Raw genomic sequence first — 17,713 nt, 5'->3', positions numbered from 1 at the left:
TCAAAACAAACGCAGGACACTTACTTGAAATGATGGGACTTCTCCATTTCCAAATGACAGCTGTTGCCATGGTGAGGGGATACTAGCATTTAAAGAGAATCTGTAGATTGCAGGTCTCCGACCAGTATCGTACTTGCTGACATAAACTGTTGCCAGGATATCTGCAAAATTAGTAAGATGGAAATCATTAATTTATTTTATTCTAATGCATAGTGAATAACTTCCCTGATGAACATATTTTTATTATTTATGCTGGTTTGCCCATTTATATTTGCACTCAATCATTAAAATGTTCAGTTATGCTGTAATTGCTTAAAAATGGACTACCAGTTCACATTAGCAGTGACTAAAGGCATTAGACTGAAATGAAAGGCAGATCAGTTAAAGCTGGAATTAAACCATGGTACTCAGAGAACAGCATCTAATAGTTTACGTAAATAAATAATTAGCCTGTAGGGACTGCAGTTTGTGTTTCCTGATCCATATTTACTTATCTTCTATGAGAAAAGTGTGATACACCACAGACAAGTTGTGGTCTGGCTGTGACTCGGGGCTTATTAATATATCAGTGATTACAGACACTGACATTAGCTGCCAAATCAGATGCTTTAAATCCTAGATACTCCACTGAAATGTGAAATGCATTGCCACTGCCAAATACTCACACACAACATTATTGTTTCCTGGGAGTCGACATCTGGCAACCAATTTGCACATACCTAAAAGCAATCCAAATGTAAGGTTGCATTACATAAGAAATTACTCTGAAATACCTAGCCAAAATCCTAAACTATCAGCATGGACATTTTAAAGGAAGTTCAACAAAATGCAGCTTAAATCCCTTGTTAGTAATTTGTTGCATCTACATTAGAAGGGTCATACGTGGAAGGATGACTATTATTTTGATAGTCCGTGTCTCAAGATAAAGTGCTGCTAATTTATTTGCAGCTAAATTCATTTTCTTTGCTATTCTACAAACTGCCTAAGTAATCCTTACTGAACTCTGACCTGTCATTTTCATATTTATGATCAAAACATGTACACTGACTTGAAAGTAATTTCCTGGAAAGCATTGTAACAACGAGATGAGACATACAATTTGTGACAGCGCGTACCCAATAAAATAAACGAGTACATTCATAAAACACATTTGGAAGCCCCAGTATGACAGAAAGCTATTTCTGTGCTGCCAAGGTTAATTTTGTGAAATTTATTGAGGCTGGCTTGCAATTACTTTGGCACATTCTAGTTCATGTTTTTTTTTTTTCAGAATTTGTAGTAAAGTCTGCCTTTGTGGTGGTAATGTACAATTGGTCTTAAAGTTGAAAACAAATGGAAGCTCATCTGTTGTGATTGTGACAGTAGGGGTTTGTGAGCACGTGTGTTCCTTAAAGGTGTCCTATCTAGTGCTTTTCATTCCACTTTGGGTCACCTCGGCAAGCGAATCTAACTCACATGTTCTTGGAGTCTGTCAAACTAAGCTCCAGTGTCACAAGTAGATATCAAATATTACATATGTCTTTCTCCTGACAAAAAAGCAGCTTACAGATGCAGACTGACTCCCAAACACACACACACAGACACACACACACACACACACACACACACACACACACACACACACACACACACACAAACCCTCCCCTCCACTCATACATACAGCACACACACAGGCACATACAATAGTGTACACATCACACACACAGATACACATAAACATAAACACAGGAAACATCACACACACACACACACACACACACACACACACACACACACACACACACACACACACACACACACACGCCATACCCTACACTCATATATACAACACAGACACACAATCAAGAACACACACACACACACACACACACACACACACTCACACAGACACACATACACACATAGTCATATCTACAACAAACACACACACAAACTCCCTGCACTCACCATACTAATACACGCAATATGCATACAGATCACAGATACACAATGCACACTCACATAAACACACACAAAACAACCCCTACATTCATACATACAACATACACACAGACACACACAATCATACACACAACACACACTCATACACACACGCACAAGCACGCACACACACACACACACACACACACACACACACACACACACACACACACACACACACACACACACACACACACACACACACACACACACACACACACACACACACACACACACACAGATGCACACGCATGCACACACAGGCACAAATAGCCATACAGATAACATACAGAGACACACAAAAAAACAACCACCTACACACACAATTACACACACCATACAACACACACACACACACACAAAACAACTACGCACACTCACACATACACTTATATACACACAAACAGACACCAGAGACAAGCATACACAATCATGCACACAACAACACATCTGTGTGGCACAATCAGTTAGCGTATTTGGCTGTTAACCGGAAGGGTGGTGGCTCAAGCCCACCAAGGGATGATGCTTCTTGGGATGCATGGCTAGCCTTAATAAGTCCCTTGTGGTCATTTGACTAGCAAACACCTATGAGCAATATGTGCATACACACAGACATACACAGACACAGACACACACACACACACACACACACACACACACACACACACACACACACACACACACACACACACAGACGCACACATAATACAACCATCTCAAAGACACTCATTCATATACACACAAAATAACCCTTATGGCTCACTCAGACTACATCAGTCTAGGGTAATGTTTTAGTAATAAGTAACTGCACCGTAAGGCATGTGGACACCGTGCTCACCAGGCTGGATAAGAACTGGGTGACAGCTGTATTTATGAAGCCAGGATCTAGGATGCAACAAGGGGTCTAAGATCCCTCCATCCTGACAAATATGATTATGACCTCACAGTGTCCACATGGGGATGAACAACCTTAGACACTATACTCAGTGGGACATGATATGACTGAGCTTGCTATGCATGTGCCTGTGGTAGGAAACACACTTGTCTTAAGTGTTTTTTTTTTGCCATCACCCAGTATGATGCCAAGATTCAAAGACAAGATAATTGATATGGCTGTCCCCTCACTTACCAAGGCCTATGCATTCTGGCTAAAGTCTTTGCTGTACTCCTAGTGCCATTTTTAGACAGAGTCCATCTTATGGACATTCCAACCCAGTAAATTTTAATTTGGAACACATTAATGTGGCTCTACTCAATGCCAGAAATCTTAACCAAAAGATGTCTGAATCTGAGGGTTTCCTGTAACTTAAACACATTCATATATGTGTAGTTACAGAAACGTAGTTTCAGAGCAATGGATGCACTCCCTCTGTTCTGAGTATAATGCCTAGCCTCTCTTTCTCCCTACTGACAACTGCGCGGGAATATCAGTCTTGGTCAAGGAGATCATCACTTCACGGCAGAGTCCTTGTGACATCACATGTGAGTCCAAATCATCATATACAAGAGTGATGGCCACTTCGTAAGTAGCTATAGAACACTCTGTATGTACCCTTCTCAGTATGACTGCTATGTTAACACTTTTGCTAAAATTCCCATTAAACCCAAGATCTTTCTACTGGGGCACTTCAACTATCCATCAATAAAGTGACTGACCTACAGTGCCAACGGTCGACATTCCCAGCACTTCCTTGACATTATAAATGTTAACTTTCATTCACAAATATTTAAACATCCTACTAGGGAACCCCAGTATCCTGGATCTGGTCCTTACAAATATGGTCACTTCTTACACAGCTCCATATGTATCATCATATCTTAAGTCAGACCATAATTTAGTGACCTTTTCCTATAAAGCTGGTGGTGCTTCCCCTGTAAATAGCTCTGTGTTTTAGGGATTTCTCAAAAGTAAACCTTCTTCAGTTACGTGATGACTTAAATAAATTCTGCTGTATCCCTCCTCTGAAGGATCCCATTGCTAAAACTGCTAACTATGCCTCTGACTTCTACTCTCACTTAAATAGTTTAATTGATAAGGCAGTCCATCCCCACACTAAATATAATGAGGAGTTTGAAAACAAACCTCTGTGGTGGAATATCTGTATAAATAAACTTTATAACAAAGGAAAGATACGCCTTAATGCTTATAAGAGGTCTCAGAGTACACTTAAGCAAAGTAAGAAAGAGCTTAAGGGAACCATTAGGAAGCTCAAAGCTGAGTATGAACTTAAAATAGCCACTAATACCAAAACATAACTGCAAATCTTTCTTTAGCTATTTCGGGAAGTTCAGAACATACAAAAACTTCACTCTCTGATCAAAATGAATAGCTATTATCCTAGCCAACAAATTTTGTACAAATTTTATTCCATCCGCAGTTACAGCTATCCCACAGTTTCCAAAATCCCAGCCGCCCTCTTTAATTACTCAACCATTTTATTTTCAACTGTTTTCTGCACTTCTGTTTTACTGTATATTGGTGTAATCTGTGCAACTATTTTTGTGCCATCCATCCACCCAGGTGCTGTGGTGGTCTTAAATCTTGGTGGCTTTGAGTTGCCCGCCTCTAGTATAAAGTTGATACTGGACACCCCCAGTCACATTACATCAGCTCTTTCTACTGTTTATATTGAAAACTTAGTAAAGGCCCACCCCTTTAGCTTCTGAACCTTGAATTATCTTATCTTCTGTCTCCACTTTCTACTAAAAAAAAAAAAGAAAAAAAAATGTACCTCTATCTACTTCATTTTGCTGTTTGACATATTTATTACTGCTTGTTGGCAGCCTCCTAAATTGATGACAATATTCTACTGAATCACTAGTTTATTAGTGCTGTCTGTTACTGTTCTGATTTGTGAGCTATTGTTTCAAAGCAATCTACTGATTAACTATATTTCATTGCTATCTACTGCAATTCATAGGTTCACAGGTTTATAGGTTTATACTAGGCTATCTGCCCTGGGGCATTTACAAGCCTAACCAGAGTGTGTTTGGCTTTCGCCACCCTTTTAGATCGGTTTACTGTGCCTCTGTAGAGTAGGTCACAGAAGATAGCCCTTTTAAGGTTAGTTTACTGTGCCCCTGTCTAGCAGGGACACAGAAGAGATCCCAGGGGTGAACTTACGATCTCCCATCTACTCGTCAAGATTTCTCTTGAAGAGGGTCAGCGAGGGGCTCTGCCTAACATGGACTGGGATTCTGTTCCAGAGTGAGGGCAGCCTCTGGGATATGAATCTGCCCTCCAGCATGTCCTATTTATTTCTGTGCTGAGGTTTAAGTCCCTGGAGGGTGTAGCTCTAAGGGATTTGGATTTCCAGAGGTGGAGCATGTCCATTAATTCTGGGTTGGACATTACTTCTTCCATACTTAATGGATTACCACCTATGTGATAATTTGTGGGCACTTTGTTTTTCCCAAAGGGGATGACTATGCACTTTTTGGCATTTAGCTTAAGGCCATGGCTCTGGCACCAGTTATCCATCTCTGCGAGACCCTTTTGGAGGATGCTTGTGTCAGCCGGAGAGTCAATTATGGTGCCCAGCTTGCAGTCATCTGCAAACTTGGTCAGCCATAGTCCTCCCGTATTAGCCTGTACCTCAGAAAAGTATATACCAAACAAGAGAGGTCCCAGGACTGAGCCTTGTGGGATGCCACTTGTAACTGGTTTGGAGTCTGACATGGCACCTGCAATACTGACCATGTGGGTTCTATCCCTGAGCCAGTTTGCAACCCATCTTGTGACATAGGGGTTGATATTTAAGCTGGTGAGCTTATTTATGATGCCTGACTGGGGTATTGTGTCAAAGGCTTTTTGCGAGGTCCAGGTAGGCCGTGTGGACTACCTTACCTTCATCTATGGCCTTGGTAACTGTTTCAAAGAAGTCGACCAGGTTCAAGAGGAAAGATCTGCCCTTAACAAAATCGAATTGGGTGGGATCCAGTGTCTGGAGGTTACCAATGTCCTTGTTTATGGGTTCCATGATGATACGCTCCATAGCTTTGCAGACCAGACTAGTCAGGCTTATAGGGCGATAGTTTCCTGGGTCTGTTGTGGCACCACCTTTGTAGAGCAGGACCACTGTTGCTGTATGCCATTCCTTGGGTACATATCCTATAGTAAGGCTGAAATTGAACAGTGACTTTATGTGAGGGTTTAGTTCTTCTTGGAGCTCATGTAAGACGCAGCCCGGGACACCATCTGGTCTTGCTTTGGAGAGGGCAGCTCTCACCTGTGCATTTGTGATGTCAGGGAGGCTACATTCTGTTGGGATAGACATTTGGTCTTTTGGGAGGGAAGGGGGGGGGGGGAGTTTGCACTGAACCTGTCTGCCAGGATGTTGGTAATGTCTGTGGGATCAGTGTATTTTTTGTCATTTTGTACTAACTCAGAGCATATCTGGGAGTTGCCCCCCAGATTCCTGACATAACTAAAGAAGGCCTTGTGATTATCTTTAGTGTCTTGTGCAATTTTCCTTTCGAAGCTGGCCTTTGATAATTTTATGAGGGATCGTAGTTTCTTGCTAGTACTGATCAGAGATGCCTTCTCTTTTTGGGATTTTGCTCTATCATGTAGCAGCTTCCTCCTTCTGTTGTATAGCTTATTTATGGCCGGGGTCCACCAGACTGGTCTCCTGCCTTTGGAGGAGTGAGTCTTGGTTTTATTTGGGATAGCACAATCCATGCATTCCTGTAGGTGTCCATAGAATGCATCTGTAAAGGATTTTGCTGTTTGGGCTGTATTTTCCAGTGGCCCGGTGGTTTTGAAGGATTCCACCTTGGATTTGAGAAGTGTAAAATTTGCATTTGAGAAATATTTCACCGTGATTTCCTTGGCTGGGGGTGGGGATGGGTTATGGATGTCCAGTGAGATTAATTTATGGTCTGATCTTAAAAATGAGGTACATACCTCTGGTGTGGAACATAGAGTCCCCATGTTGGTGATGACCAGGTCCAATATGTTATCTCCTCTTGTGGGAGTGTTGACCAGTTGTTCCATAGCATTTGAGTTTATAAATTCTAGGAACCGTTGGGCAAGGGTGTTGGGGCTTGAGTAGTTTTCCTAGTCGATGTTTGGGTAGTTGAAGTCACCCAATATTATTGTGTTTGGAGAGACCTTCATATTCTCCAGTGTTCTCAGGAAGGCCGAGTGGGGTTACTGAGTTTGGGAGGGTGGTCTGTAGTAGGCTACAAACTGAAAGGCAGTTTTGCCCACTGTTAACTGTACATGGATGGTCTCCGATGCTTCGTGTAGTGCCATTAACCTGGAGGTGTGTGTTTCTTTGATGAATATGGATACTCCCCCTCGTTTTGTTGTTCAGTCTGAGTTTTGGGGCCGAAAAGCATGGTATGACGTATAACCTGGTAGTGTTGGGGTGCTCTCTGGGGCCTTGAACTAGGTCTCTGTCACTGCACAGATATCGATATTCTCCATACTGAGGAGAGCCTCGAGTGCATGCATCTTGAGGTTTAGACTTCTGGCATTGAGCAGCATTACCCTTAGTTTTTTTTTTTCTTCTGTTGTCTATGGAGGTGGGTTTGTCTTTTGAGCCTTGCCTAAAAAAGGCACTATGGGGGTGGCAAGAGCCTTAGCCAGTATTCGAAAGCCCAAGGATGACAGTTGCAAGCCGTCCCTCGCGAAGCAACATGGCTTGTCAAGCATGTCATTCCAGGCTGACAGACACTGAATCCCCTTAGAATGACACCAGTACTTTAGCCAATTGTTAAAATTGATCATTTTGTCTTTATACTGTGGCATCATTCTTGGTGAAGGCAAGATGCTACTCAAGGTCAGGGTCATACCGGTCTGGGCTACATGATCAGAGAGCTCCTCTATGTCTCTTTTCATGTAGTCCAGGGAGGTACGTCTCAGGTCATTCACACCAGCATGGACAATGACGGAGTCATATTTGTACTTGCTTTGGAGTGACCGGAGTGCTTGTGTTATGTGGTGGATCCTGGCACCTGACAGGCAGCTTACAGTGACCTTCCCCTTGTTCAGTCTGGTGAGAGGGACGTCAGTGTGTCTGACAACAGAGTCCCCTATTACAAGTGTGTTAGGTGTGTTGTTTAGCCTTAAGGGCTGTGGCTGTGTGGCACACTGACTTTGTGATTTATGTGATACGTGAGTATTGTTGCGGGGTAGCAGTTGCTTGGATGTCTGGTTTGGAGGTCTCTGCTGCTTTGGCAGATTTTTATTTAGAGCCTCCGAGTATGTTTTTGTGTGTTCATGTGTTTGGTTTGCTGATGTGATAGGATTATGTGAGACTGGAATAGTGGTGTGTGTGGTTACCTTCTCCTCCTGACTAACTGTGCCAGTGCTGGGTTGAGACAGCCCAGCCTCCAGTTTGGTATATAGTTGCATCTCTCACATACATTTTAGTTTGATGGGAGGAGGAGAGGGCGGTCTGTGTACATAAGGCAGTTGTAACATTGCCTCACGATACCCAGATTCACCAGCTGGACTGGAGAGTAAACCCGAAACTGACTATTGGACATGCCAGAACAGTATAAGGAACAGTTTTTTGACTGATCAGAAAGGACCAGTAGGGAGCCAAGTACTTATAAAGAGTATAAGAGGGTGGAGTGCTTTAGTTAGTGTTTACTTATAAGATTACTTATAAGATCAAGTGCAGGGCTTTAGAATGAAAATAGAGTGCTTACTTTGAGATTTAGAACAGTTCTAAGGGAAAAAGTGAAGAGCAGACTTTGTGGAGCCGGGAATAAGGGGCGCTGCCCGATGCTGCACTCTGTGCAAAATCTCGCAAAAGTGGGTTTTAAGGCAGGGAACTTGAAAGAGCTGGGAATTAGCACAAAACGTTTCTAGGCACTAACCACTCCTACAGGGGCAGGCAGGCTGTTCAGTGTTAATCACTGCCACTGATGAACATAGAGACTTCCCTTTAGCCCAAGCAAGCACTGGCCTCCAAGAAACTTACAAACAGTTTAGAACAGCAAATCTGTAACTGAACTTTTTTAAATTTCAGAAAGTGGGAAAAAAGCAAGATTTTTTTGTTTTTTTTTTGTTTTAGTTTATCAGGTAGCAGAGATACACAAGCAGCAAAATAGTCAGAACAGTGCAATAAATGACCCCACACTTGAGTGCTAGGCCAGAGTCAGGTAAAATGCAATTTTAAGAAAAAAACGATTTTAAATTAAGTGCAACACAGGAAATGCAGTAAACAGGCTCTAGATGTGTTCTAAATACTGTTTCTAATACAGATATCAACTTTAGCAAGCTGGAAAATGCCGAACAGTAGGCGGCAAAGCAGAAATTTTAAACAAAAAAATCTGAAGAAAATACTTGAAAACTCAAAAGTGGCTCCTTTCTTGTCTCAGCGTTTTCTGCCCTTGGTAGGTGCTTCAGCAACAACTATCAAGCCTGGAAAGATGCCAAAACCATGAGGCAGCCGGGTTTTAAGAGAGAGAGATCAAGGAGTTTGGAATTGAACCAAAATGGCTAATAAAAAGTACAGTAGATGATGTACCATAAATGTATTGTTTTGTCCTGACATTCCGCCGTCGTCCTGACACCACCGGCCCCGGTGGGCAGAGAACGAATACGTTGGTCATGCGCGAGACGGCGTCGATGCGCGCTCCGCACCACCGATGTACGTCGGCGCCGCGCCCTAACCGCTTTCTTGCCGAATGGTCCTAAAAGTGCGCAGACATTGCGCGCTCGCTCGCTTGGCGTTTCTGCTGTTTTCGGAAGAGTTTCAGAAGAGACAGGAGTTACCGATCACCCAGGCGCCCTTTCGGTGGCGCGCGCTGGTATGGTGGACAGGTGCGCCATGATAGTCAGGAGGACTGCAATGGGAGACGAAGAACATCTACAGCTTCTAGGTAGTAACCACTCCTCCAGGGACAGGCAGGCTGTTCAGTGTTAACCACTCCTACTGGTGAACACAGAGACTTCCCTTTAGCCCAAGCAAGCACTGGCCTCCAAGAAACTTACAAACAGTCCAGAACAGCAAATCTGTAACTGAACTTTTTTAAATTTCAGAAAGTGGGAAAAAAGCAAGATTTTTTTTTTTGTCATTACTGTTAACTGCATTTTACTGCAAATCATTACTGTTTAACTGCATTTTACTGCAATTCATTATTGTTTAACTGCATTTTACTGCAATTCATTACTGTTTAACTCCATTTTACTGCAATTCATTACTGTTTAACTGCATCTTACTGCATTTCGTTGCTGTTTAACTGTATTTCTTCATACGGCAAGTTGTATTCTTTTGACTATAAGTGATTAATCTGTGCTTCATTGTGAGTTTTTTCTTACTGAGTTCTTAACCTTAAAATTGACTGGCATAGTCTCGATACAGGTCTGCTGCATCCAGTGCTTCAGCTGCGTGGTTTTTAACCCTTTTTGAGGTATTCCAGCTATAAGTTTCCCTCAGTAGCACTTGCGTTATCATCTAGTAGTACTACTTGAACATCTTCCTCCCTTTACCCTCTTAGCTCTTTCAGTTTCTGACAAATATGGGTGGAAAATTTCCTACGTTTTCTCCTGCCAGTCTGGTCAATATGGGCATCTTGAGACAGTGTAGCAACTGTCTCATGTACATGGACAACCCATTACTACTACCACCTAAGAACACAATTTGTGAGAGATGCAATTACATCAAGCACCTAGTGTCATTGCTCTCTCCCCCACAAACCAGTATATCTGGCACTGGGAAGGTTGGAAACAGGAACAGGTCTATATGAAAGTATCAAAAGGACTAAATAGCGAATGCTATTTAGCCAATCCGATACTGTAGAAATGGCAAAATAGCGAAGTCACGGAACATCAAATTTTTTCCCAGGGAGAAAATTTGTTGGCCCGTCTTTGGGACTTTGTCATTTCCTCCACTATGGTGCGATCTCACAGTTGGTATATTTAAGTAGGGGTGTGTGGAGGGCACAGCCCCCCCACATGGGAGGCGGAGGCTAAAGCTCTCCACTTAAATTTGTGTTTAAGTTTTTTTATTTTTTACGGAGCAGCAAATTTTTTTGCAGGGGAAGCTTTGACCCCCTTGGGACCCTGAGATATAGTTTCTAGGTCAGCAGCGGGGTTTTTATAAAGGAATTTATGAGAATCCGGGACCCTGTAGTATCTGTCTGGATTAGCAGGTGCAGGAGGTAAAGAGTCTGGGGACAGGCCGGACTCTGACAATACATCATCTACAATGTCTAGAACAGGTGGAATAGCAAGGGGTGTGTGCTGAGGAAGAAGCAGAAAGTCTCTGTGTCTTTTCTTAAATTCAGAGTAATCTTGGCTCTCCCAGTGGAAATGCTCCCTCATGGTATGCAGGGTTTTCCCAAAAGAATAATCCTCAGGAGGTGAGGCTGAAGGAATGGATTGTTCAGCATCAGAGTCCTCATAGGGAGGTATAGAATAATCCTGTTCAGAAGAGGAATCAGAGGAAATAGAAACCTGATCAGAAGAATCATATTCTGTCTCTTTCCTAGGCCTCTTATCAGGAGGGGGATGGGAAAGTACAGTTTTGTACCTACCATAAATGTAGATGTTCGAGTGCTAATACAGCTGCAGTTATAACAGATGGGTTCTCCTGCCGTCAGGCGGGTCCTCGGTCGGCCAAATTCCAAAGTCTAGGTCCGGCGTCGGTTGTCGTCGCTTCTTCCCTGACGTCAGTGTGACAGGGGTATAAAAGAACCAGCCGACGCCATTTTCTTCAGTTTTTCTTGCCCCAGATGTCAGGTGCCCCCAGAAGGAAGGCAATACATAAATTTATGTAATAATGCAGTGCAATATAATCAAAAAACAGTAGTTGCAAGCAAATACACCATAAATGAATACCCCAATCAAGTTGTATGAGGAGGTGTTAGCCAATAGGCCTGTCCCAAGAGGGGAAGGAGGGAGGGAAACCTGGACTGCAGCTGTATTAGCACTCGAACATCTACATTTATGGTAGGTACAAAACTGTACTATGTTCATCGTGCATACAGCTGCAGTCATAACAGATGGGTAGAATCCCAAAGCTAAAAAAGGGGTGGTAGGCACTAGGTGGAACTAGGAGGAGCCAGGATGCCCTGCAAGACTGCAGTGGCAAAGCCTGCTCTAGTTTTGGAGTATAATGGTAGGTGGTAGTGCTTGGAGAAGGTATGCACAGAACTCCAAGTGGCTGCTTCCAAAATATCTTTGGTAGGAACTCCTCTGAGGAAAGCTGCAGAGGTAGCTGTGACCCTTGTGGAGTGAGATCTGATGCCTGTAGGCACAGTTTTACCATGGAAAGAGTAACAAAAGCGTATGCAGTGGGCTATCCATTTTGAGATTGTCTGTTTGGAAATTGGCTTCCCTTGAGCTCCTATAGCATAGGACACAAAGAGTTGTTCTGATTTTCTGAAAGGCTTTGTTCTGTCCAAATAATAACGTAGCTGTCTGTGGATGTCCAAGGAATGTAGTAGTCTCTCCCCTTTGTTTTGAGGATTAGGGTAAAAGGTAGGTAAGTGAATAGCCTGATTCAAAGCTACCCTGGATACCACCTTTGGCATAAAGGACGGATTGGTTCATAAGGAAACTCTGTCCTGATGGAAAATGATGAAAGGCTGCATAAACATGAGGGCTTGTAGTTCCGATACCCTGTGAACTGAGGTGATAGCCAGAAGGAAGGCTGTTTTCCAGGACAAATACTGCAAATCTTTTGAGGCAGCTGGCTCACAAGGAAGTAAGGTCAGCTTTTCTAAAATTAAATTGAGGTCCCAAGCAGGTATTGGTTGTTTCCTTGGGGGTTTTATATTCTTAGCCCCTCTGAGGAACTGTCTTAAGAGGGGATAAGAGAATAAAGGAGGATCAGTGTTGTATTCTGCAGAAATGGCTGAGGCATGGATTTTGATGGAGGAGAATGAAAGTCCACTGCTTAGCAGCTCAGCTAGATACTGTAATATTTGAGGTAAATTCAGTATTCCAGGATTCTGGCCCTTTTTCTCATTCCAGGCAGAAAATTGCTTCCATTTTGTGGAGTAAGCTTTCCTAGTAGAAGGCCTTCTGGCCTCCAAAATGACATCCTGCACCTCCTTGGAGAGTAGGGTCTGTTGTGAAGTTAAGGAATCTTCCATGCGGCCAGATTGAGTGTTTTCAGCTGACTGTGAAGAGTTTTGAAGCTGTGCTGAGTCAGAAGAAGAGGCATTAGAGGTAGGGTCCATGGTAGGGAATGCATCAGGCTCCTCAGGAGTGGGTACCAGTGCTGTCTTGGCCAGTCTGGAGCAATGAAAATCATCTTTGGTCTGTCTGCTTTGGTTTTTAATAGAACTTTGGGCAGCAGAGGAATAGGTGGAAAGGCATAAGCTGTCATTGTTGTCCAACTGAAAGAGAGAGTGTCCACTCTCCAGGCCTGTGGATGAAAAGTCCTTGAGCAGAATTTTGTCAATTGGTGATTTTTGTGGGAGGCAAAGAGATTTATGTCTGGCCTTCCCCATGCTTGAATTATTTCTGTAGAAACTTGAGGGTGCAACTTCCATTTGTGTGGGTCTGTCATATTTCTGCTTAGGTTGTCTGCCAGCGTGTTTTCCTTGCCTGGCATGTACTGTGCTTGAAGTTCGATTTGTAATTCCAGAGCCATGTTCCAAAGTGACATGGCCAGCCTGCATAGGGGGTATGAATGGGTTCCTCCCTGTTTGTTTATGTACCACATTACTGTGGTGTTGTCTGTCCTTATCAATAGTTGGCCTGGATGCAGAAGGTCTTTGAAAGCCATAATAGCATTTATTACTGCTAGCATTTCCTTTTGATTGATGTGTAGGTGCTTTTCTTTTTGGGACCATTTGCCCTGAATGCACCGATCTGTCATGTGCGCCCCCCCAGGCATAGTCCGAGGTGTCTGTTGTGATGACTTGATTTGCTTGAGGCTTGCAGAATGGGAGACCTGTGTTTCTTTGGCAAATTCCTTTTGAAGACATGGAATCAGTGGTATTATTGTCTCCAAACTGTGGCTGTGTTGAGACCATAGGATTTTCAGGTACCATTGAAGTTTCTTCATATGCAACTTTGCACATGGGATTAGTAGGATGCAAGATGCCATGAATCCCAGAGCCTGCAGGATTTTCCTTGCAGTCAGCATGGTGAAATTTGCTAGTTTTCTGAAGTATTGAGTTAGTTGCCCCTGTTTCTCTGGCGTGAGGTAAGCCATCTGGGTGTTTGTGTCCAAGTTGGCACCCAGGAAAATTATTTTTTTGTGAGGGTATTAGCCTTGATTTCTTTTTGTTGACTGTGTACCCCAGAGAATTCAACAACATTATTACAAAAGCCAGATGTTTCAGAAGTATGTGCTTGCTGTCCGCTTGGATCAGGCAGTCATCCAAATATGGGTATATTTGTATCCCTTGAAGTCTGCAGTAGGCAATTACTGATGCAAGGCATTTCGTGAATACTCTGGGCGCAGTAGATAAGCCAAAGGGCAATGCAGAGAATTGATAATGGGTTGAATCTGCAAGAAATCTGAGGTATCTTCTGCAATTTTGTCTGATTGGGACATGCAGGTATGCCTCCTTGAGGTCCAATGTTACCAGCCAAGACTCCTTGCCCAGCATGGGAAGAAGCTGCTGTAATGTGAGCATCTTGAATTTTGGCACAAGTAAAAATGTGTTTAGGATGGATAGGTCCAAAATAGGTCTCCAGTCTTTTCCCTTCCTTGGTACCAGGAATAGTCTGGAATAAAAACCTTGACCTTGTTCTTGAGTAGGTACCTCTTGAATAGCTTTCATGTCCATGAGATCTGAAATTTGTCTTTGTGCCTCTGCCCTTTGATTGTGTGGCAGGTTTGGCATGCCTCTCTTTTGTGGAAGGGTGTGAAAATGGAATCTGTAGCCTCTGTTTATAATGTCCAGGATTCATTTGTCTTTTGTGACAATATGCTAATTTTTTGAAAATAATGCCAGTTTTCCACCTAAGAGTGCTGCCATTTGAGCCTTGCTTGGCATGCAAAGGGGAAAGTCATTGGGTTTGCTTTCTGAATGGCTGAAAACTATCCTCACCACCTCTTTGGGTATGAGCTTGCCATTGTCTGCCTCTAAACGATCCTTGAGCTTGCCCCCTGCCCCTCGGGCGCCTGTATCTACCTCTTTGGGGTCTGTCCGTGGTTGGAAAGGACCAATTTTTGGAAGGCCAATTTCTACTGAAACGTGGAGGTTGTACCTGTAGAAAATCTTTCACTGTTTGCATTGATTTAGCCTTTTCCTCCATTTTCCTTAATACCTCCTCAGCATTAGCACCAAATAATACATCCTTTTGTAGAGGGGCATGTAGTAATTCAGCTTTGACATGATCTGGTAAGGTTTGCTCCTTGAGCCAGGCATGTCTACGTATGACTGATCCTGTAACAGCAGCTCTACATGAGGCCTCTAGAGCATCAAAACCACATTGCAAGGTATGTTTACCCACTTGTTCTGCACTATGCATCAAATCCTGCAACTCCTTCAAGTCTGGTTGTTCAGGTTGTGACATTTTGCTTCTCAACTGTGATAACAGAAACTGTTGGTACTTTAACATATGGAACTGGCAGTTTAATGCCCTCATGGTTAAGGTGGCCAAGGTGTATACCTTTTTTCCCCACCTTTCTAAAGCTCTGGAATCTCTCTCTGAAGGTAATGGATTTTTAGCAGTGGAGGCCTTAATTCCCTTGGGGCCCTGTGAGATAGTTTCTGGGTCAGCCGCATGGCTTTTGTATAAGAATTGGTGTGAGTCAGGAACCCGGTAGTACCTGTCAGGCTTGACTGGGGCTGGAGGTAAAGAGTCTGGGTTAAAGCAGGCCTCCGAATACACATCATCTAGTATGTCTAAGACAGGAGGTATAGCCAGAGGCCTGTGCTGAGGGAGCAAGAGAAAATCCCTAAGCCTTTTCTTGGAGTCTGAGTACTCTTGGCCTTCCCAGTGGAAGTGTTCCCTCAAGGTATGCAAGGTTTCCCCAAAAGAGTAATCCTCAGGGGGGGAGACAGAGGGAATGGACTCCTCTGCATCAGAATCTTCAAAAGGGGAGTAAGAATGTTCCTGTTCATCAGAGTGCTCTGAAATAATGGAGGCCTGGTCCGAGGAGGGGGATTCTTCCTCCACTCTGGGCCTTTTGTCCGGGGGGGGGTTGAGAACCCCTGATAAGAGTAATTAAATCCTCAGCCATTTTAAGCATCTGTTTTTTAGGCATGGTGCCTGGAGAAGGGCCCTGTGTAGCTTGTCTCTTAGAATGCATGGCTGATTTAGACTTAGTGAAAGCCTTGATGGAAAAAGAAGGGGAAGGCCTGAAGATACCTTGAGAGGAGGCAGACCTGTCTACATTCTGAGTTTCACCGTCTAGAGTGGCTTCAGTATCTGTAGTCGGGGTGTGGGCCGAGGAGCCTGCGACCTCGGGCACAGGAGACACTGCCAATGAAGTGTCGTCGGTAGGCAGGGGCTGCGTAGGCGCCTCGCTGAGAACCAGACCACCTGTAGTCGGCTTTGGCGTGGTGTCGGTAGAGGCCGCAGACCTCGTGTGTCGGTCCTTATCTTTGCGTCTTGTAGTCAAAACTGAAGTCGGGGTATCCGACGACATAATGTAGTTAAATCTTTTGCCAAAATAGTGCTGGGCGAACTCTGCCCAATGCTTAATGGTGCGTTTGTTGAATGTAGCACAAAAATGACAGACCGAGACATCGTGGTCTGGGCCTAAGCAAGGAATGCAGAGGGAATGAAAATCCTTATGCGGTATTTGCTTCCCACATGAAATACAATTACTAACTTTGTCTGACATCGGTCTGAGGCAAGAAAAGTTTCCCCAATGGGGTACTTAGCTTTCAAGAAGACTTTGGTTGCAAAATTTTCATAATTTCAGGAGCTGGCCAACCGGCACTTGCGAACTGCTTCTGCTTCGGGCACCGCATGACAAGAAAGACTGGAGAAAATGGTGTCGGCTGGTTCTTTTATACCCCTGTCGCACTGACGTCAGGGAAGAAGCGATGACAACCAACGCCAGACCTAGACTTTGGAATTCGGCCGACCGAGGACCCGCCTGACGGCAGGAGAACCCATCTGTTATGACTGCAGCTGTATGCACGATGAACATCCCCTGATCATAGTAATTAGGTCTTCGGCCATTTTAAGCATTGATTTTTTAGGCATGGAAGCTTGAGTTGGAGAAGGCTGTACTTGTTTCTTTGTCTTTACAGCAGCTTTAGTCTTTGTCTTTGAAGCTGAAGATGGTTTAACATATAACTGTGTAGGTCTCAAGACACCCACAGAAGCCGATGCCTGCTCAGCGGCTCTGGACCCATCTGAGGGAATGATTTCCAAGTGTCCAGTACCTTGAGTATCCAGAGGCCCAGTAGGCTCCATGTGGGAGTCGGAAGCGGCCTGTGGTTCTGAGGTAGTGGGCGCCAGGGGCTGCGAAAGTGCCTCATTGAGAACCGGCGAACCGGCGACTGGCCTAACGGAGGCCTCGTCGTTGGTTTTAGACCTCGGATGCCTATCCTTTTCCTTGTCCTTGCATTTTTTGTAAACTCCGGTCGTCGGCTGTTCCAACAGCATTATATAATTAAATCTTCGACCAAAGTAATGAAATGCAAAATCAAACCGATGTTTAATAGTGCGTTGGTTAAATCTAGCACAAAACTGACAGCTAGCAACGTTGTGGTCAGGGCCTAGGCAAGGAATACAGTAAGAGTGAAAATCCTTATGAGGTATTTGCTTCCCACAAGAAATACAATTGTTAACTTTTTCTGACATCGGTCTGGAGCAAGAAAAGAGTTTCCCCAACAGGGTACTTAGCTT

General features: G+C 43.8%; 1 protein-coding gene across 1 annotated transcript in view; it reads right to left on the bottom strand.

Moving 5' to 3' along the window:
• Positions 1-17,713, bottom strand: part of DISP3 (dispatched RND transporter family member 3) — a 2,757,501-nt gene that overhangs the window by 587,638 nt on the left and 2,152,150 nt on the right. Inside the window, exon 13 of the mRNA XM_044063608.1 lies at positions 25-161. Coding sequence (XP_043919543.1) covers positions 25-161 — 137 coding nt within the window. The remainder of the gene's footprint in view (positions 1-24; positions 162-17,713) is intronic.

Source organism: Protopterus annectens, chromosome 2.part1 (assembly GCF_019279795.1).
Source record: "Protopterus annectens isolate FY-2018-M chromosome 2.part1, PAN1.0, whole genome shotgun sequence".
Lineage (NCBI taxonomy): Eukaryota > Metazoa > Chordata > Ceratodontiformes > Protopteridae > Protopterus > Protopterus annectens.
Note: the sequence above shows the minus strand (reverse complement) of the source record. Positions and strands in the feature narration are given on the sequence as shown.